The sequence below is a fragment of the Muntiacus reevesi genome, chromosome 3, assembly GCF_963930625.1.
Source record: "Muntiacus reevesi chromosome 3, mMunRee1.1, whole genome shotgun sequence".
NCBI lineage: Eukaryota > Metazoa > Chordata > Mammalia > Artiodactyla > Cervidae > Muntiacus > Muntiacus reevesi.
In genome coordinates, this window is record NC_089251.1 from 229,117,800 (window position 1) to 229,141,317 (window position 23,518).

At 35.0% G+C, this 23,518-nt stretch overlaps 1 protein-coding gene across 4 annotated transcripts in view; it reads left to right on the forward strand.

The window, feature by feature from the left end:
• GALNT13 (polypeptide N-acetylgalactosaminyltransferase 13) overlaps nucleotides 1-23,518 on the forward strand; it is a 603,283-nt gene that overhangs the window by 242,520 nt on the left and 337,245 nt on the right. For all 4 annotated transcript variants that reach the window (XM_065927851.1, XM_065927849.1, XM_065927850.1 and 1 more), the window contains exon 4: nucleotides 17,736-17,904. In XM_065927851.1, the coding sequence (XP_065783923.1) occupies nucleotides 17,736-17,904 (169 nt within the window). The remainder of the gene's footprint in view (nucleotides 1-17,735; nucleotides 17,905-23,518) is intronic.

The following is a 23,518-nucleotide window of genomic DNA, read 5'->3' on the forward strand; positions in this document are numbered from 1 at the left end:
TTCACCATCTCAAGGCCTGTTTTGTTCTTGTTTATATTGAACAATAGCACAACTTTCCAATGAAAATGTGCTAGCAGTATTGATAAGAAAGATATAATAGAGGAAAATGAAAACTCTTGGTTGGTGAAGCAGAACTGTGGAATATATATAAGATTAAAGAAACACTAGAGTAGAATTTTTTTCTCTATTGGTCATTGATATATGCCAGGCATCTCAAATAGAGCCTGGCATACTGAAGTCAGTAAATGTTTTTTGAATTAAATTGAAATGAATATGAGGAGATGGTTTTGTTATATTTTGCACTTAAAAGATTAAACATTCAACTATATCAGAACAATTATAACTAAACATGCAAGACACATGAAATAGAAATTGTTTAATAAAATACCATCCCACATTTAAAAAAGGAAATCTGTGTGAACCATATAATTTGTAGGTAGAAAGGAAGACTACAAAATGTCTTGATAAGTCTTTGAAAATATCACAAGACAAAGAGAAATTAATGGCAATTTACTTTACATGAGAAAAAATGGAAGAAAAGGAAAAAACTCTAGGGAGAAAATTTTTATTGATCTATGAATTTCCCAGTGTACTCTATGGGAAATATATCCTGAACCTTGCAGTTAAACATGACAAAATTTGGTTCCATATTCCCTGCTTCCTTTTTATTTCTAATCTGCATAGTTTAAAATGATCAATACGAATAGAGATTACCTAAATAATTGTTTAATAAGTATAACTCTGCCTTGCACTTCTACTTAAGCTTGCTTTAAATTCATGGGAACATCTTTTAATAAGATCAGAATGCTTTCACCTAATGATGCCAAATTCTTTCTTATAAGGAAGATAATGTGCCATCTTTACCATCTCAAACTGTGGACCCCTACCTAAGTAGTTTTCAATGAGTGAATACATTCTGTCAGTTAATGCAAGGCAATAATAAGTTGCTGCTATCACATGGTTCTGCTTTGTTGGGTGTGATATTAAATATGTGAAGGAACTTTATTGCATTACTCTATCTGCTCTATTTTTCTCATCAATCTATTTTTCTTGAGACACTTTTTTTTTCCTGAGACACTTTTTAAGTTATCATAGTATTGTAAAATATCAATAAGATCATAAAGGTGAACTTGCAAAACATTTGCAAGCTAAACTCTGTTTTGAAACTCGAATAAGTGAGGTAAAGAAAATACTCTGGCTCTAAAGAATTCTCTGTTGAAAACACTCTTGTGCATTCAAATTTCCAATCTTGAGCTATTGTGAGTCTAAATTTTATAAAATATGTAAGTGTCTGGAATGAATGCAAGTCAATATGGCAAAACAGATGATACATATGACCTATCCAGATTAAGTTTTTTCATCCACTTGGTCTCCCATTTGAGACCGTTTGAGTTAGTGCAGTCATATAGGGGAAAAAAACAAAACAAAACAGAGGCCAGAATGAAGAAACAGCTGAAAGGAACAATATCTAAAGGGTAGTGAAATGATTTTTGCTCTGCTACAATGGAAGATGAACTAAAATTTGATCAATAAGCAATCTTAAAGTCCACTTACTAAAAAAGCTCCTAGCTACACTTTAAAAAAGGAAGCAAAAAAACCCACTTCATTTCAAAATCACTAGGGTAATTTACTTCTTTGAACTATGAAATAAGAACGGTAATAATTCAAATCAGTTCATTCATGCAGAGGAATAAATATAAAATAACTGAAAATAAAACAATATAATGATTCATATGAAAATAGTTGCCCCTTCCCAGTAGAAGGAATAAAAACTTATTAACCAAAAATCGCAATGGAATTGCCTACTGGATGACATTAACTTAAAATAAACAAATTTTACAGTTTTTTCCTAAAATGACTCCTATTACTTATTCCTGCAGAAAACTGGATCTATTATAAATGTTGAAGGCAGCGATGCCAGAGTAAACTGCTTTTCCTTCAGGTTAAAATAATTTCATGGGAAAAATTACTCAAGATTGATAGTTACCTTAAAACTCAAGTCCTAGTACAGAATCTCCATAAATAAATTTTAACTTCAGTAGGTTTATAAATAGTAGAGGATTAAACTAGCAATGTGCATGTAATGAAAATTAAACTCTTTGATAGGTAGTCATGAAAAGGAGATAATGAAATTAATATGAAAGAAAAAAGTGTTATTGGTAAAGATATTTTTAAAATTACCATTCCCCCAAATCTGTATATATATATTTATGGGTATGCATGCTGCTGCTGCTGCTAAGTCGCTTCAGTCGTGTCCAACTCTGTGCTACTCCATAGATGGCAGCCCACCAGGCTCCTCCGTCCCTGGGATTCTCCAGGCAAGAACACTGGAGTGGGTTGCCATTTCCTTCTCCAAATCATGAAACTGAAAAGTGAAAGTGAAGTCGTTCAGTTGTGCTGACTCTTAGTGGCTCCATGGAGTATAGCCTACCAGTCTCCTCCGTCCGTGGGATTTTCCAGGCAAGAGTACTAGAGCGGGTTGCCATTTCCTTCTCCAATGGGCATGCATATGTTTGCACAAATATAAACATATATGTGTGTATATGCATACATATATATACTATATATATATATGTTATATATAATCAGGTAGAATGGTAAGGATTATTAAGAGTAAACTATAAAGAAATAAGAAAAAGGGGGTTCATTATTGTTTCTCAGGCTCAGATCATTATCTGTTATTTTTTATTGGGTCACTGTTTTAATCTGTAGCTCGTTCAGGGAACTAAGCATCCACAATTTGCCCTGGACATTATGATGTAACCAAAATTTCTTTTAAGTAAAAGTTTAGACAATAAAAGCCAGGGTATATTTGGCAATATTTCATATAGATCTGATGAGTTTTGAGAAAGAGAGTGTTCATTTAAACATGTACCTTACTGGTAGTTGAACATCATGTTGATTTTTATAACAGCCTTTAATTTTAAAATTATCATATATCTTTGGCACAGACAGTAAATGCTTATTAAATGAGTGATTTAGTCCTTGTGTATTTTGAATGGTAAGTTCTTGGAATATGTGGATACTTTAAAATATATGCAGTGTATGATAGATTTCTGAAATTTTGACGTGAAGTGAAGTGAAAGTCGCTCAGTCGTGTCAGGCTCTTTGTAAGCCCAAGGACTATAGAGTCCATGGAATTCTCCAGGCAATGATACTGGAGTGGGTTACCATGCCCTCCTCCAGGGGACCTTCCCAACCCAGCCATTGAACCCAGGTCTCCCACGTTGCAGATAGATTCTTTACCAGCTGAGCCACAAGGGAAGCTCAGGAATACTAGAGAGGGTAGCCTGTCCGTTCTCCAGCGGATCTTCCCAACCCAGGAATCAAACTAGGGTCTCCTGCATTGCAGGCGGATTCTTTACCAACTGAGCTGTCAGGGAAATGTTGATAACATATTTGCATCATTAAACCATATTGCATTATTAAATATATGAAATAATACATTCAATTTAATTATATTGACTATTAAATAAGTTACCATTTATTAAAGTATATTGTTAGGGTTTTGGTTGTTTTTTATTATTATTAACTAACAGAAAATGCCTGGAGACAATGAAGAACTCACAACTTAAAAAATTAATGCTAAGCAATAAGATTTATAATATCTGCAAATAAATGCAAAGATCAGCAGCTGGTTTATACAGATGGCCAATAAAATGTTGTAATGCCCAAAACATAAACATAAGCAGTGGAGGCATGAGGCAGGTAATGATTAGCTGTGTGATCAGTGAGGTTGGCTTTTAGTTTGGGTAGAATATTGGACTTTTTTTTCCCTTCTACCAGAAATTGTCTCCATAAAAAATAATTATCAAAATATTACATTTCACATCATGGTGCCTCTTGCAGCATATTTACATCAGTTTATTTTGATGGCCTGAAATTATTGCTGGAGCTTCTGAAAAAAGATCTGCTTTAAAAATCAAGTAACCATTTAGGTAATAGGAAATTTGAGTTCATTACTTGACAGCTAAATTAAAGAACTGATATAATTTCATTTTTCTGAATTGACTGATAAAAACGTGAGCTTCCTCTCAGGGTAACATCTGATCATTCGAACATGCAAACCTTACAAGCCTTCAGTTTATCCCCATGATGTTTTTAGTATCATAGAAATTGGCACTATTTCCTACTTCAAGGAATACCTTTTGATTAATACTTTAAATGAAACAAGAAATTTTACTTTCATGATTTGACTCTATGTGCCCCACCATTCTAATCTTCCTTTCTCAGTTTTTGTCCTCCCCCTACTCAAGCCCACTTACATTCCACATCAGAATGCACACATATATTCACTATGTTAACATACCTTATTCCAATAAATGTGACTGTGGTTTTCAGTAGAGGCAGCAGAGCATGTCTGTCATTTGAACTTAATCCATATATTTGCCCTAAGAAATCCTATCCAGTAATTTTATATTTTTCTTGATATTGTGCTATTAAGGATAATCAGTAAGAAGGTCAACCCCCTGCCTATTATCAAGATGTGAGTACCAAAATGAAGTAGAACTTGCATAACAACCAACCAGTGATGACAACAAACAAACTTTTTTGACATCAAAATGTCTTGAGACCAGAATAAATGCCTGTTACTACCACTGCATCTACAGTAATTTCCAAAATGTGCTATACATGCCCTATGTTACTTCATTGGAGTGAGAAAAGAAAATATTAGAATTTTTCTTTATTTTTTGCATTACCACTAATGTTTTATGTTTGGTTTACCATAATATCTGTGTCACTCATCAACAAAAAATATAATTTATTACAAATATATACTTATGCATTTTTAATTGATTGGAGAACATGATTGAAAAAATGTTGAAGACTGTTAAAGTATATTATAGAGTTAAAGTGAAATTCAATCCAGAGAAAATGATAGGTTGAATGCTAAATTGTTTGAACCATAAAACTTTGTCACGTACGTGGGGAATTCACTACATCTCCCACATACCTTTTTAAACTTTAATCATCAGGAAACAGATGGCATTTTCAAGCAAGCCACCAAGGAGAGTATAATACAAGAGTTGTTTTCAAAAGAATCAACAGAGTTTAGAGAACACAATGAAAGATGGTTGTATATGGCGGCTCTTATCAGGGTTTAAGTCGCTACCACTTTGGACTAAAAGTGGAGGGGAGGAAGTCATTATATGAACTGATAAAAGAATACATCTTTAGTTTGAGTACAGAGTCATTTGCATCTGTGACACAAGGAAGAAGCAAAGGAGTAAATGACTTAATTTTATTTTCATCTTACTGTTCATCTTCTTATTGCTTACTTTCATTGGCCAAATTCAATCTGAAACCAGAGAAGTCCACAGACCTAGTCCATTCAAGTCAGCCTCCTGGGGCAGAGTTGGAGAAAGGTTAAGAGTGGAGTGTGGATCTGGAAGAACAAATAGAAAAATTACTGCATTCCATTTTTTCTTTTCTTTTTTTTCCCCAGCATATGTGCTTTTTTAGATGAAAAATATATGTCCCAAGTATAAGGGATATGTAAATACCATCAACTACCATATTCTTATGAATTGATGTTTTATCATTTTCCCAAACAAAATCTAAGATGTTAGTAAACATCAGTGCTCCTTGTAAAAAGGTAATCTAGAAAAAATGAAGTATGGAAATGAATTAACATAAAATACAGCTGTTATAGTCTTATGATATTTAGCTGCTCATGAGGTCTTAGATGATGATTATATATCCTTTTAGCTACAATTATTCTATGTGTATCCTCAGCTGTGTCAATAACTAGTCTGTACAGTGTTCTATACCTGATGCTATGATCCTGTGTTATAAGCCTTGTTAATTTGCCTTTATTGTGTGCTCAGTTCCTCAGTCATGTCCTGACTCTTTGCAGCTCCATGGACTGTACCCCACCAGAACCTCTGTCCATGAAATTTTCCAGGCAATAATAGTGTAGGGCATTGCCATTTCCTATTCTAGGATATCTTCCCAACCCAGGAGCCAAACCCATGTCTCTTGTGTCTCCGGCATTAGCAGGCAGATTCTTTACCATTAGTTCCACATGGGAAGACTCTACCTTATTGTGTTGCCCCATTATTCTACTACCCAGCCTATCACAGAAATGAGATGCTCCAGAGTAACCTCTAGGTTCAGAAATTGTTCTCCTTGCCCCTACCTTATGTGGGAGCAATCTCATTTTCTATTGGTGAATAACATCAATCACTTCAATCATGATTGTATTCCCTTTCTCTGCAGAGAAGGTTCAACAGCTTAAGGAGCTCATAATGGCCAGAGGGCAGACTCAGTTTCAAATTTTACAGAGCCTTAATTATGTTCTCTAGTGGAAGCATTTTTTCCCCATGGAAACTAGTATCCTTCTCCCCATAAAAGCTGGATTGTAGTGATAGAAATATGCTTCAGCGACTTTGCTTAAAGAGGCCATTTTTACATCCTCCTTTGGTTCCTGGACCTGTGCATTCTGTTTTAGGAGATACGACCTTATGCATTGAATAGTGCTTTAAGGTACATGATATCCTGTGGGATGCCATCCCCAGTCCACAAGATTTTGTCTCTCCAAAGTTGCTGTCATAGTCTTTAGCAGATTATTCCCTTCTATCAAGTTCATTGAGAGTTTGAGAGCAGTCAGTTTTGTCTTTTTTTTTTTTTGGTGGACCCATAGTCATGTTTTATTTTCCCCCCATAAAATTTTCCCCAGTCTATGGCAAGATTTTGTCAAAACCCAAGGAAAATAAAGATTTTGAAAGTCTACAAATGGTGGTACTGACAGTATCATGACTGGAGAAGGCAGATCCCAGATATCTGTTTCTCCCTTTGAGAAGACATTTTTTTCCCCACAGTGATGAAAGGGGTCTCATAGAACTGACCGCATATAAGTGGGGTCTTCCCAGGTGGTGCTAGTGGTAAAGAACCCTCCTGGTCTTAAAGACCTAAGAGATGGATTTGATCCCTGGGTTGGGAAGATCCCCTGGAGGAGGACATGGCAACCCACTCCAGTATTCTTGCCTGGAGAGTCCCTTGGACAGAAGGGTCTGGCGGGCTACAGTCCATAGAGTCTGACACAACTGAAGCGACTTAGCATACATGCATGCACGTTGGTCAAGAATGGTGCCATACAAATGGCTTCTACTATCGGCAAGTCGGGTGGTCATACCATAGCAACTGTGTTGAGAAGTTCATGTTATCAAATCAGTGTGTAGTCTTCATCTGTGTCTTCATGACCTGTTAGTACCTCTCCCGTTGACCAAGCACTGGATTAACTGGGGCAGGGAGGTGGAGAGGGGGAAATGACAGCTATAGGAAGGATAATTTTGCCCATGTGATTATTGAAGGGCTCCTCTGCCATGGAAGCCTTCTCTGGAGGATTCCATGGAACCTGAATCTTCATCTCATTTTCACATTGCAAGGGAACCACTCATATACTCCTCCATCAGACTTCTTTGCCATTGATTTTCCAGTCTTGCTGTTTTTAGTCCCCTACAAGTTGTCCAACCTTTTAGCCACAATTCATAGATGAATGTAGATTCCTAACTCAAACCATCTCTCTGTCACACAGTATTCAGCCAAATTTCCTCTTTGACTTTCTGCCTGATGGGGGTTTTCCTTTAAGTGAAAGTCACTCAGTCATGTCCAACTCTCTGCGACCCCCTGGGCTATAGAGTCCATGGAATTCTCCAGTCCAGAATACTGGAGTGGGTAGCCTTTCCATTCTTCCCAACCCAGAGATCAAACCCAGGTCTCCTGCAGATCTGCTCCTGAGTAGATGTGAGGTAACATCTTTTAGCAACTACCAGTAGATTCTTAGTTAATCTAGGCTTGTACCATTTTTTCCTTTATTAACTGGTCATAGGGCTATCCCCATGAAGTAAATTATTACTGAGAATGAGAAAGCCAACTAACAGCAATGCCACAGACAGGAAACCAGGGAAATAAATACCCCCGGCTCATCCATCTAATCCCTAATATCCCTCCACCTCCTATTCCCTAATGTCTATCCATTTCCTATTCCATAATATCCTTCAGTGCCTCCCCTACCAGAAATCAAAGGACAAGAGAACTTGGATGATGTGAGAGATCAGCCACCCTTGACACATCAGGCTGGAGCTGGTGCAGAGGAAGGCCTATCTGTATATATGTGCTCAGTTGCGTCTGATTCTTTGAGCCCCATGGACTTTAGCCCGCCCAGCTCCTCTGTCATGGAACTTTCCTTGCAAGAATTTCAAGGCATTGGCTTTTCCAGGAAAATTCTAGGCAACAGTACTGGGGTGGGTTGCCATTTCCTAGTCCAGGAGACGTTCCCAAGGAAAAGATCAAACCTGCATCTCTTGCATCTCCTGAATTGGCAAGTGGATTCTTGACCACCACCACCACCACCTGGGAAGCACAGAGGGAGGCCTTGTGGGCCAAATAAAGACACTCAACAAAATTACAATAAAAAAAGCCTCACAATACAGCAGTTGATTTAATTTTATGACTTAAAATACTTTAGGGTATTGGAGATAATCCATTTTTCTGCTCACAATATTTTATAATTTTTAATTGCAGACCTCTAGGAAGGATTTTTTTTTGCTTCTAACATAAGGAATCATAAGAACCTACTAAGTAATATTTGTTTCACATTTTCTGTGACTAATAGTAGCTAATAAATTTTGAGCATTATTGGACATCTTATACAGCTTCATAATAATTAAAATGTTACATTCAGAAATTATTTTAAAGATATGTCTCTATTACCTCAATTAGATGTATAGTCAATGAATGCAGTGCTCTTTCATTTTTTTTGGCCAAAGTGGGTATATTTTTGTGCACTTGATGAATCACATGTGTGATGATATATCAAATGCTAAGAGTTTATTATTGTGTATCTTAGATATAATTTGTAATATTGGGTAACCCAGGGGACTTCTTTAAAATGGCCATTGCTCCACTGCACTTTCCCCTTACAAAGGGTGGTTTAAAGCCAAAATCGGCGCTTCTGTTTCCAAAGATTTTTATTTATTTATTTGGCCATGTAGAGAGAGGTGGGAGCATGGGGAAATTTCCTATTTAAAGCTGAAAGTTAGGCTGTTACTAGAGCCATTGCAAGCTGAGGACAATTTAAATACTATGAATGAGGAAGCTCATTTTTAATGCAGGAGGAAATAGTTTCATGTTTCAGCATTATTTTATCACTTTAGTGAACATTTTAAAAGTTGGATCCATTGCTTCCAGGAAACATTTATGACTAATATATGCCTAACAACCTCTTAGCTGTACATAAGAATAGACATGTAGAGTGTTTTTTAAGGCTGATTGTGAAAAGAAAGAGGAAAATATTGATACTAATATAAAAATTTGCTTCTTCCTAAAAAGGAACCAAGAATTTTGCTATTTATCCCTATATGCATGTGTGTATGCTCTGCTGTGTCTTGACTGTTTGCAACCCCATTTAACTGGCAACTGTAGCCTGCCAGTATCCTAGACCATGGAATTTTCCAGGCAAAAATACTGGAGTGGGTTGCTCTTTCCTTCTCCAGGGGTCTTCCTGGCTCGGGGATCCAACCCAATGTCTCCTGAATTGGCAGGTAGATTCTTTACCACCGAGAGGCTGGTAAAAGGCTTTGGGAAGTAAAAGGCTTTGGGGAGCCTTTTAATTTTATTTTTTGTTCCTGCTCAGCTGCTCGGTGTTTCCCTTAATTCCTTAACTGTAAATTGTAGTGAAGCTCCTATGAGGAGCTTTCCTGCTAAAACAACCATCATTCTTGGATACTCTTCTACCTGCTTGTCATTTTATGTATATTAAGTAGCTTTCCTCCCTTCAGAAACTCCACTCAACACTGATCCCTTCTTTTTCATGCCCCTAATATCTACTAACAACTTCAGTATCTGTCAGTGTAAAAGCCATGTTACATCAATCATCAGTGAAACCAGAGTTTTGGTTAATACGTGGCTGAAATCACCTTATTGGATACAGTTGAACTGATTTAAAAAATAAAGATGACACTAAAGAAAAAATGTAAAAGGTCTTTTAATGAACCATTGTTAGTCTCCCTTGACATATGTTTATATGTCACATAGCTTTTTTAATGTAGAAATTGGCTTATTTTGTAGCATTGTTTTATGACTGCTTTCTTCACTTAAGTATAATATGAATATCTTTTACATTATTAATTTTCTATAGCATAGTTTTAATTACTTTTTATTTTCTGAATGTGAATATAGCAGTGTATTTTTGTATTTAAAATATGCATAGTATTTAGCATAGTCTATATGTAGTACATACAGTATTTAACACAGTCTATCTATATGGAGAGAGAGAATTTATACATTTTATCCAGCATGTAAAGACCCAAGATATTACTTTAATCATCTATGCCAGTAAAACTTTGGGCATATCTTTATTTCCTTAGAATGTATTCTTATAAAAGAATTCAGAGTCATAATTTATAAGCCATGTTCATTGTTTTTTATAGAATAGTACACAAATGAATGATATGGGTATCTACTATAGTGCATATGACGATGAGATGTCGTTCAGTCGTGTCTGACTCTTCGCGACCCCATGGACTGTGGCCTACCAGGATCTTCAGTCCACAGGATTTTCCAGGCAAGAACACTGGAGTGGGTTGCCATTTCCTTCTCCAGGGGATCTTCCTGACCCAGTGATCGAACCCAGGTCTCCCACATTGTAGGCAGATGCTTTACCATCTGAACTACCAGGGAAGCATAGTACGTATATGCATTGGCATATAAATTCCATTTATACAACACTAAAGTTATTTAAATATTTTATTTGTTGTTGTTCAGCTGTCACCATGTCTGATTCTTTTCAACCTCATGGACTGCAGCACCCCAGGCTTTCTTCCTTAACTATCTCCCTAAGCTTGCTCAAATCATGTCCACTGAGTTGACAATGCTATCTGATCATCTTATCCTCTCACTCCCTTCTCCTCCTGTCTTCAATCTTTCCCAGCATCAGGGTCTTATTTAATGAGTCAGTTCTTCACATCAAGTGGCCAAAGTATTGAGACTTCAGCATCAATCCTTCCAATGAATATTCAGGACTGATTTCCTTTAGTATTGACTGGTTTGATCTCCTTGCTGTCCAAGGGACTCTCAAGAGTCTTCTTCAGCACCGCAATTCGAAAGCATCAATTCTTTGGCACTCAGCCTTCTTTATGGTCCAGTTCTCACATCTGTACATGACTACTGTAAAAAACATAGCTTTGTTTATACAGATCTTTGTCAGCAAAGTGGTATCTGCTTTTTAATACACCTGTCTAGGTTTGTTATAGATTTTCTTCCCAGGATCAAGCATCTTTTAATTTCGTGGCTACAATCACTGTCCTCAGTGATTTTGGAGCCCAAGAAAATAAAATCTGTCAGCGCTTCCACTTTTTTCACATCTATTTGCCATGAAGTGATGGGACCGGATGCCATGATCTTAGTTGTTTGAATGTCAACATTCAACATTCAAATATTTGTAGCAGAAGAATTATGGATAAGAAAGACAGATGCATGATTATAAGACTAATAGCTGCATATATTTAAGCAGTCATGCTTTGTATTGAGTTACGATCTAGTACCATTTGTAATAGTTATACGGACTACTCTTTTTATTAAAGGTTGCAATTGGGATTTGAAATAGATTAGTTGCATACTCTGCTTTATTTAAATGGTTTCCTTAACAGTCTGCTTAGGATCTAATTTGTGATCTAATTAAAAACTCTTCAGGCCATATTCTTTGCACATTTTAATTGTGTGCCACTATCAGTAGAAATTTCTGAGCTTGTGTTAATGTATAAATTTATTTATAAGGCATAAATATAATATTCTCAACCTAAATATTAAATGGTAGTGAGGAATAATTTTTAATACAAAAGTAGATATGAAGTAGAGATTTTACATTTTTCAGTACCACATGGATAATTTTATACACCAGAGTCCTCTGTCCGTGGTATTCCCCAGGCAAGAACAATGGAGTGAGTTGCCATTTCCTTCTCCAGGAAGTCTTCCCAACCCAGGTATGGAATCTGTGTCTCCTGCATTAGCAGGCAGACTCTTCTACCACTGAGCCACCAGGGAAGCCTGATCTCTCACTTAGCAGGTGGAAAATACCTTATTAATATCTAACAAGAGGCAGTGTCCTGTTGGGAAACAGTAGCTAATATCTGCTGGACTTGACCCCATTGAAGCTTGCTATTTGCAACATTCTTACTGCCTAAAAATCTAGTTACTGAAATTTAATTGGCAAAAACCAGAAAACCACATATGGCCATGGTAAAAATTTTCAAAAAAAGTAATATTGACAGATGAATCAGATTTTTAGAAATGCATGGGTTTTTCCAAAGGTGTAATAAATGAATTACTATGTATTTCCACATTAAGTAAAATTTATATATTAAGCTCTGTATTATAATATTGATAATATTATATTGATATTTGAAGTCTATTATGGCTTTCCTGGTAGCTCAGACTATAAAGAATCCTCCTGCAATGCAGAAGAATTGGGTTTGATCCCTGGGTCAGGAAGATCCCCTGGAGGAGGAAATTGAAAACCACTTCAGGAATCTTGCCTGGAGAACCCCATGGACATTGGAACCTGGCAGGCTACAATCCATGGGGTCACAAAGAGTCGGACATGACTGAGCAACGAACACACAATAGAAATGGGCCAAAGCAAAGATATACTGAGTTCCTTTATTTTAACAAGAATTATTCTTGATAAACTCAGTATCTGTGGATTGACAAAAAAACATGGGCCAGATAACACTGAATGGAAGGCAAAATGGTTTGGATAGTGAGACCTTGTCTCAAGTGTTAGTGTGATTTCCTCATTTTCTGACTCCACTGCAAACACATTTATGATGGCCAAGATGAAAGTATTGTCTTAGGGAAATGATTTATTAGCAATGAAGTATGAATATTCAAAGATGAGAGAAATTAAAAGTCAAGATATTACATTTATTTCAGTTGACTATTTCAAACTGATAAAAACTAGAGAAGAGCTGGAGTGTATACAGAAATTAACAACTGAGTAGATCTGTGGATGGAAATACAATTTGAAAAAATTTTTTGGAAAATATGCTATTCAGAATGACATTTAGATTTTGGTCCAGTGTCATGCTTTTACCAGTATGCATCATATATTACTGTGTTCTTTAACATAATAAGTTTAAAAATGACCTAAATCTTTTACTCAAGTTTTTTTCCCCTAAATGCAGGATATCTCTTTTTATTTTTTGAAATAGACAGTGCTTGTTGTTAATTGGACATTTCTGCAACTGAAAAAGTGTTCATAATGCAATGTACATAGCAAATATCGCAGTTAATATGTTCCTTTTGGTAGACTGATCAGTTGGTTGATTTACATTTTGGGGTTTATCATTTTTATCAATGCAAATTCTATGATAAAATCAAATTTCATCTATATGGTATGCACTATGTTAAAATGAAAAATATGTTTTATATATATGTGCATATATAATGATTCTGCTTTTATATTTCAACCAGTTTTGTAATGTCGTTTTGGGTCAAGTTATCATTTTAAGTGATTTAATCCTATAATTAGAAAGGATATAACTTCTAGCATAGTACTTTAAAAAAAATTTAATTGGAGGATAATTGCTGTACAATATTGTATTGGCTTCTGCTATATAAGATGAATCAGCCCCAAGTACATATATGCCCCTTCCTTGCTGAACCTCCCCTCTCCACCCCATCCTTCTTGCACTGTTGGTGGAAATGTAAATTGATAACAGCTACTATGGAGAACAGTATGGAGATTACTTAAAAAACTAGGACAAAAACTACCATATCACCCACCAATCCCACTACTGGGCATATACGCTGAAAATAATAATTGAAAAAGACACATGTACCCCAGTTGTCATAGCAGCACTGTTTACAATAGCTAGGACATGACAGCTTAGTATATTAATCTGTTTATACAGTCCAAACTAGGTTTGGAATTGGGATATTTCCAATCATATTTAAGTGAAGTCAAGATATAATGTAGATTTAATTGCCTTCTCTATTATATTTGCCTACTAAGACTTGAAAAGTAACACCAATACTTCAGTGACAGTTCTTTTTGTTTTTCACTTTGACTGTGGAGGAGCATGGTATTTGGTGAGTGTGTGGGTGAATATTTTTTTCTTTATGTAGAGAAGAGAAATAAACAGGTGAGAAAAAAATTGAGGTTGTTATTTAAAGGTACTGGAGATACCTCAATAGTAAATTACACAGTCTTTTTAAATTTTTTTTATATTATTTGAAGAAGAAAAATAAAAAACTGTTTCTTCTAGAAAGATGTATTCTGCCAGGTAAGAGCAGGAAAAGAAAAAGTCTTCTTCCGCAGTATAATCAGTTAGCATTTTTTTCTTGAGCAAGGTGAAAAACACCAATAGGTCTGCTCATGCATAAAAAGAAAAATAACATTTTGTAAAATGTCAAATATGCATTCATTAGAGGCTATTATAGAAAAATATATTTAACTTTGGGGAGGAGACTCTTAACCTGATACACATTAAGTTGTCAACTACTTTTCACTAAGAAGCTGAGAATAATTAAGGAGAATATTAATATGTGCTTTCAAGCTAGTTCTAGGAATAAGAATCCTGTTTATGATGATTTTATTTTTATTGATAGCACTGCAAGATTATACACTTACTCTATCACTGACAAAACTATAATTTTTCTAATACTCAGCAAGGACATGGTCACAGCTTTGAAAATATTACAAAAAACAAGTACTTCTATGTGCTCTGACTTGATCTTCAAGCTCCACAATGATGTAGTTGAGCTCCATGATTTTCTACATAGAGTAGAAATCAATCCTATCTGCTTCATAGTGTTGGTAACATTGCATTGATGCTACTATTTTCTGTGATGTAATATATTTTTGTTGGAATTTATAGAGGACATTTTAAGACCTATGAATGGTGAATGAATGACTTTCTTAGCTTCTAAAAAGTGTAATTTTTTAAATCTCAAATTTTTTAAACTCTTTAATGCAACAAAAACCAAACATTTTTTTTTCCCAGAAAAAAAACATTGATCCTATATTTTCTGGCATTAAGGTTATAGACCAGAATATGTAAAATATCTATTTATCTATCTCTACCAAACTAGATTGAGAATCTATTTTCTTATAGATACATATAGATACAGATACAGACACATACGTAAAATATCTATTATTAATGGGTGGTATCATATAGCCTGATTAAATCCTTTGCTTCAGAATTAGAAAGATTTGTAAGGAAACTATAGAAATTCCTTTTAACAATTTCTATGGAATCAAATCTTAAAAAATAAACCAGAGAAATGAAAAGTACTTGGAGGCCCATCTAAGTCCATAGTCCAATCAGCAACACAAATTCACCCAAAGCCAACTTCAACAACTCCATCTGATTTTAGGGACAGTAAACTTACTAAGTCCCAGGGAAACATTACAGTTAGAATTTTGATTCGCAAATTGAACATGATAGACTTTATCATAAAATTCCTGTCTTCATTTCTACTTTTGCTTTTTAAAGTGAATGGGAGTCTTCATTAGCTTTAAGGTAATTTGTTTAATTTGAGGTTGCATATAGATATCTTTTTCATTTAAAAATTTCCCAGTCCTTACCACTTTTCTACATATGAGAGGATTTACAGGCTAATCACCTTCCTGATACCCGTACCTGAAGTTCCCCAGAGTGCCTAATCTCTTTTATAGTTTGGTTCATGGCAGTACAAAGTCAGAATAACCTTTCACAGAAAGTAATTGACTTGAAAACTTATTGTGTATTAGCACCAGTAATATCAGTCTTGATGTTTTATAACTATGGTCAAATAAGAAGAAATTCTCCTTGTTGTGTTCTACCCTAGTTTTGACTATATTTCATTTTTTTATAACAGTTTATAAAATGCTATAATTTATGGGTTATTTTCACATACTTTGTATTCTTTAATTTTTTTATTAGAATATAGTTGATTTACAATATTGTGTTAATTTTAGGTGTCCAGCTTAGGGATTCAGTTGTTTTTTTTTTTTGCAGATCATATTCCATCTTGGGTTATTATAACATTGGGTATAATGCCCTATACGCTACAGGCGTCATTGTTGCGTACCTATTTTATGCATAGTACTTTGTTAATCCCATAATCCTGATTTGTCCCTCTCCTCCTCTGTTACCTTTTTAGTAACCCTAAATTTGTTTTCTATGTCTATGAGTATGTTTCTGTTTTGTATGTACACACACATGTATTATTTTTTAGATCCCAGATGTGATTAATATCATAAGGTATTCCTCTTTTTCTGTCTTATTTCACTAAGCGTAGTATCCTCTAGGCCTATCTGTATTTTGGCAAATGGTAATATTTCATTCTTTTTATGGTTTAGATATATTCCATTATATATACATACATACATATATGTATGTATGTACATCTTCTTAATCCAGTCATGTATCGATGGGTACTTGGGTTGCTTCTGTCCTTTGGCTCATATAAATAGCACTGCTAGAACATAGGGGTGCATGAATCATTTCAAATTGGTATTTTAGTTTTTTCAGAATAAATACCCAGGAGTGGAACTGTTGGATCACATAGTATTTCTATTTAAAATATATTTTAAAGTAATCTGGGACCAAATCTTTGCCTTTTAAAGTATATGGAAATTAAACTCAATAAGATTATACTGTAATATAGCAAAGTATAATAATAGTTTATAGAAAAAATGCAGATTTAAATTATTATATAAAATTAAAAATTTAAAATATATAAAATATTTTAACTTTATATAAAATTCAATTACATTAATATAAAATAATATAGAAAATGTTATATATTATGTATATACAATATATTTGCTATAACATTGCAAAATGATGGAAGGTCAGAACCACAGCTCCATTTCTTCACAGTACCTGGTTTAATATCGTGAAAAGTAAATCAAGGGTAGATTAGGTTAACCGGAACCTTGTCTTCTGTTAACATACATACAGACATATGTATGCCCATGCCTACACACACACACTGAGTCATATATTTTATAGCCAGAAGGGACATTAGTGTGGTGATAACTTGGAGGAAATGCAAGAACATTAGCCTGTATGCCGAATCCTTAGTGCTCTTAATGAAAAAAAGTCAAGCCCAGAATACTGCTGTGAAATTCCAGTTATGAAACACATAGCCTCCAAATGCAACTTGACATTTAAAATTATATGTCACTGCTATGAAAGTTCTTTCTACTTATTTGAAAATGATTTGACAAAGGAATAAAGCTCTGATGGGGATAAAGCATTCTCAATCTTACTTGCTTTCATAAAGATATAATGGCAGTAGATATTTGAAATATTAAAATTTTTAAGTGGATGTGAGAATAAACTAATCTTGGTATATTTTCAAACTTTCTCTTTCATTATTTTGCACAACATAGTGTGCCCAAAGCTCAACTTCATCCCCTCTAATAAATGTATTAAAAACGCATGAAAGAGAAGCATGAAGTTTGGTATTTGTGTTGCTTATTTATTAAGTCTTAATGATTAGTCAGATCATATAATATGTGATATATTTGAAGGACAATGTGCAGTATTGAGTTAGTGAATTAAAATAGGTTGTTTCTTTAGTGTATGGCTTGTAAGTAGCAATAGAGACTTGACGATTATATTATTAAGCCAGTTTATAAATAATACACTTTAGAATCTGATCCAACGTGGATTTATATATTCAGTTCATTCATTATCTGTATGTTTGTATGTATATGTGTACCTGTGTGTGTCTTACAGCTGTTATTTCAAGAAACCAAGAAGGCCCAGGAGAAATGGGAAAGGCTGTGCTGATTCCTAAAGATGACCAGGAGAAAATGAAAGAATTGTTTAAAATCAATCAGTTTAACCTTATGGCCAGTGATTTGATTGCCCTTAACAGAAGTCTGCCGGATGTAAGATTAGAAGGGTGAGTTTACATTTGTTTTATAATCTAATATACTAGCAATCTCCGAAGTTTAGAATATCTTGAAACTTCAGTTAACTCAGGTTATTTGAAACCTAGAGCTATATGGTTCTGAATACCTATGCCACCACAGGAATTAACTGTGCATGCATCTGATGAGAGGTATGAACTATGTCCTTCTCTGGCAGAGCAAAATATCTTACTTGCAATGGCATTGCAGAATATACTACCAAACAGGACTTTTGCCTTCATTAAATATCTTTTTGTTTTGTTTTGCTTTAGCTTGCCAAAAACAGAGCAAATATGATCTGTGATAAATTGTTTTCTTATCTGTGTGGAAAGCTCTTACGTTTGCTTTGAAAAAAATATATGCTTTGCTATTTCAGCATAAAAATAACCTATTGCCTGTGTGATTATTGACACTTTAAAATGATTTATTGAGGATTCTTTAGCACTTTATGATGTTATTTATAATTAGAATGCTCAGTTATCAGCCATGGATGATATATACTCATTTAGAAATAATAATACTGTATGAAAAATTATGTTGAAGATTCCAACACTACTGTAAGCCATGCTTTAGGTAGTTGAACATATTTTAAATAGATGTAATAAAAATCATAATATTTAGTGACAGTATTGCATTCCTTATATGTAGTCCTTACAAAGTACGCTATTGGCACTTTGAACATGTTTTAAATAGATGTAATAAAAATCATAATATTTAGTGACAGTATTGTCATGCTTATATGTAGTCCTTACAAAGTACGCTATTGACACTTAGAAAAGGTATGTCCTCAGGTTTTAGAAAATCTCCAAGTTTACAAATATCCTCCAGAACACACTTCTGTTTATAAAGAAGTTGTTATTTAGGTATGTAATGACTTTGTCTATATACAATAAAATCATAGTTAATGCATATTTTGCTAACATATAATAAGTTATGTTACATTAGGGCTATGGTGACTTTAATATATTTACTAAGTATGATTTTTTTTCCCTTTCTGAATTATTTCAAGTAAGAGCAAAATAAAGTAACCCAAGTCTTATTGATACACTAGCCTAGGTTGTCAGAAGATTCCATTTGATAGCTAAGTATTGGTAACTGGTTATGTATACCCTTTTATGCTTTTGAAATGTCGCTCCCAGCAAACCACAAATAACTACATATTATGGATATTTTGGATTCCTAGCAAACTGCTAAAATGTCAAATTTAACATTTGTGCATTCCAGAGGTCTTGATAATTTTACAGGTAGTTCTGTCCATATTTGTATGTGTTTGTATATGTGTAGGTATACTTAAATTTTTAAAGATATACAATGAGCATGTTCTTTTAAATAATTTTGAGTATTTTATATCAGAGTTCATGTTTTAATGTTGCATTTATTACCTTCTGACGGTAAAGCGTCTACCTGCGATGCAGGAGACTCGAGTTCCTTCCTGGGGTCAGGGAGATCCCCTGGAGAAGGAAATGGCAATCCACTCCAGTACTCTTACCCTGAAAATTCCAAGGACGGAGGAGCCTGGTGGGCTACAGTCCATGGGGGTCGCAAAGAGTCGGGTACGACTGAGAGATTTCACTTTATTTTGATAAAATTGGTAAATGTAATACTTAAAACCATGTGTTTCAGGAAAACTATGTACACACTATTTCAAAATTTTTAAAATCAATATAAATATTTAATATAATTTTCAGATTTTGCAAATAATAGTAGCGAAGTAAATCATTTTATGTTTTATTTTTATGACATCACAGTGTATGCAATTAGTAAAGAAAAAATAGATACCTTCCTCAATTCCTAGACAAATCATAAAGTATATATGAAGTTCACTGGGGACATTTGCAAGTCATTTTGAGCAACTCAATTTTGTGACTGCCTGGGGACAACTGCTTTTGAGAAACACACTATGAGTCAGCTATCCAAACATTTTTAAAAATGTAAAAAGTTAATACTCATTTAATACTCATTTGAGTAGAAAACTATTTTCCAGTTTTGGTGTTACAGTTCAGTTTCTGAATAGTTATATCTCAAGATATATGACACATTAAGCTAGTTTCAGTGATGATTGATATACCAAGATATTAAAAAAATTTATAATTTACAAAGATCTTTATTTTAGTGAAAAATTGAGTTGATATTTATTTAGAAAGGGTTTGAACTGCCAAACAGTAGATTCATTAAAATATCTCAGAATATTTTGCTAGAATATATCCTTAAACTAGCTTGACTGAATTCATAAAATTGCCCAAATAGTTTAATGTTGTGTTTGACCTTAATATCAGTCTACAAATATTTGAAGATATATCCAGTGTTGGCCTGAAACAAATAGACTACCAGATATTTCTCCAGCAAAGATGGGTTTATTTAGGATCAACAGAGAATTTCAATTCATTGTCAGTGACCCTGGCAAGCCACATGCAAGTCCCCACGTAGCAAGAGAAGGAGAACACTTTTATAGAATGAAAGAGGAAGTCAGGAGTCAATCCTAGCTTTAATCCCGGTCTCCCACTTCATCTTCCCACCTATGTTCACACATCTATTCTCTGTGTCTGCATCTCTATTCAATTCAGTTGCTCAGTCGTGTCCAACTCTTTTGTGACCCAATGGACTACAGCGCACCAGCTTCCCTGGCCATCACCAACCCCTGGAGTTTACTCAAACTCATGTCCATCGAGTCAGTGATGCCATCCAACCATTTCATCCTCTGTTGTCCCCTTCTCCTCCTGCCTTCAATATTTCCCAGCCTCAGGGTCTTTTCCAGTGAGTCAGTTCTTTGCATCAGGTGGCCAAAGTATTGGAGCTTCAGCTTCAGCATCAGTCCTTCCAGTGAACACCCAGGACTGATCTCCTTTAGGATGGACTGGTTTGATCTCCTTGCAGTCCAAGGGACTCTCGAGTCTTCTCAAACACCACAGTTCAAAAATGTCAAAATGTGACTAGAGAAGGGAATGGCAAACCACTTCAGTATTCTTGCCTTGAGAACCTCATGAACAGTATGAAAAGGCATGCCTATTCCTGCCCTGCAAATTAAGTTCATCTGTACAGTTTTTCTAGATTGTACACACGTGCATTGATGTATGATGTTTGTTTTCCTGACTTCACACAGTGTGACAGATTCTAGGTTCATGCATGTCTCTACAAATGATGTATAATGTGTTCTTTTTTATGACTGAGTAATAGCCCATTGTGTATATGTACCACATCTTATTTATTCATTCCTCCTTTGATGGACATTTAGGTTGCTTCATGTACTGGCTATTGTAAACAGTGCTGCAATGAATACTGGGGTTCATGTATCTTTTTAAATTATGGTTTTCTCAGGGTGTATGCCCAGTAGTTGGATTTCTGGGTCATAGTGTAGTTCCATTTTTAGTTTTTTAATAATGATTTTTAATAGAAACAAATAGACCTTTGAAATATCAGAGTATCTCTCCTTTTAGCAGTTGTGACTCTAAAGCAGCAGGAGTCAAGTGCATTGAGCATCCTTTTACTATCTCAAAAGGTGAGCATTTGAGTTTGAAAAGTGGTGAATCTGGGATATAGAAGGACCAACACAGTTCTTTTGGACAAGATATTTGGAGGGCCTCTACAAATTTTGGCAATTGAGTCTTAATGATGGAATTAGATTGCTCATCTTAACCAGAAGATTGGTGCAACAATCCACACCAGTGTGAATGTTATAAAACCAGCCAAACAGCAAAGACTTGTCAAAGTCCCTGGCCAATAAAATAGATTAGTCAAATACCATGAAGTTCAAGTGAAGTTCTTCTACGAAGGAATCATCTTTGCCAGCTTTAGTCACAGAAAAAACAGTAACCAGTCTACAGGAGAACATTTCAGTCCAGTGTGGAAACATATAGACCATGACTGAGACATTGATATCTATTAGAGGAAATTGTATGAAGTCCAGTTGCCAAACCTCATATAGACCATTTGCAGAATACCTGAGAGCAGTAGGTATTTGAATGCCTGAGAGTAATAGGATAGACTTCCCTGGCTTGTATTTGCACAGTGAGGTAGGCACTGCTTGTGGTCTTGTTAATGCTTCCCTACTGTATTGATTCATGAAAGTTTTTTGGTCAGTAGACCAATGGTTTAATGCATGTACAGTGGTGAGGAGTGGGTTTATTATAGTCTTAGGTAGGACTGGGTTCTCATTGGTCCAAACAAGAGCTTTCTCTTTTTATCAAACCAATAGTTGGCACATTTCCAATCTTAATTTTTTGCTTTTCTGAAGCCAGTTGTCTGGCCTCTCTAACTAGTTTTACTAAATTATAACTTGGATAATTTGGAAATACGTTTTGAACCATGACAGATGCTTGGTTGCTGTTGGTCCCTTTAAGGATAACATTCCTTGCAGAAGTATCAACAGGATCGTTCCTCTTAGCTTCAAGAAATTTAAGTTTAGAATATATCAGACTCTTAATAATAGCGAAAGCGGCAGGTAAGATGTTTACACACAATAATTCCTGACCATCGGGTCCATTTTATATTTTATTTCCACTGGAAATAAGGAGGCCATGTTGCGTCCACAACCTTCCAAAGTTGTGAGTATACTACTTCAAAAGCATTTCTACTGTCAGTATAAATATTGGCAGTTTTGTCCTTGGCTTAAGTTCAAGCTCATGTTAAGAGCATGTAGTTCATCCTGTTGAGCTGAAGTAGCCACAAATTAAAGATGCTGCCTCAGCAACATCAAAACAAATTATGATAGCATACTCAGCACACTATTTACCATTGTCACCTTTAAAATGAAAACCATTGGTGAACCTTGAAAAGTCAACATTATCCAATGGAATTCACTGTAGATCATTATGAGGAGACAGGAGGTGGTGCACCAGTGTTAAGCAGTTATGAGGAAACTTGTGGGTGGTGGAGGGGGAAAAGAGTTGCCAGGTTAAGGTTATTACAACAGAAAAGAGTTATGTGAAGGGCGGTTAACAAAAGGGCCTCATAGAAGGTAAGATGAATGTATTCAGGAGAAGATTCAGGAGAGCTTCTACTGTATCAGATACAAAAATGTTTAAATGGATCACACAAAAATTTTTTGGTAGCCTTAACTGAATGGACAGTAGTCTATATGGCACTAAGGCAAGGCGGTATCCTAGGGTCACAGGGTCTGGTTGCTAGCTTTAATACTTTATAAGTTGATGATGGTGTCCATGTTTTTGGGTGAGTAATCCAAAGCTGTTCTCTTCCTTTTCATTTGCAAAAAGGAAAACTAAATCTGATCATTCTGATGTCCAAGGGTTAGTGATTTCATCCAACTCTCCTTTAGGTCCTGAAAACTGTGTCTTCCAGTTCATCCCCTAAAATTGGATTAAATTGAGTTGGGATTATTTTATTTATTTTTGTATTGTGTATAGTTGCTTTACAGTGTTGTGTCAGTTTCTGTTACACAGCAAAATGAATCATCTCTGTGTATACATATATTCTCTCTTGTATGACTTTCCTTTCCGTTTAGGTCACCACAGAGCATTAAGTAGAGTTCTCTGTGCTATACATCAGGTTCTCATTAGTTATCTGTTTTATATACAGTGTATATATGTCAATATATGTATGACAATACCAATCTCCCAATTCATACCAGCTTCCCTTTCCTCCCTTAGTGTT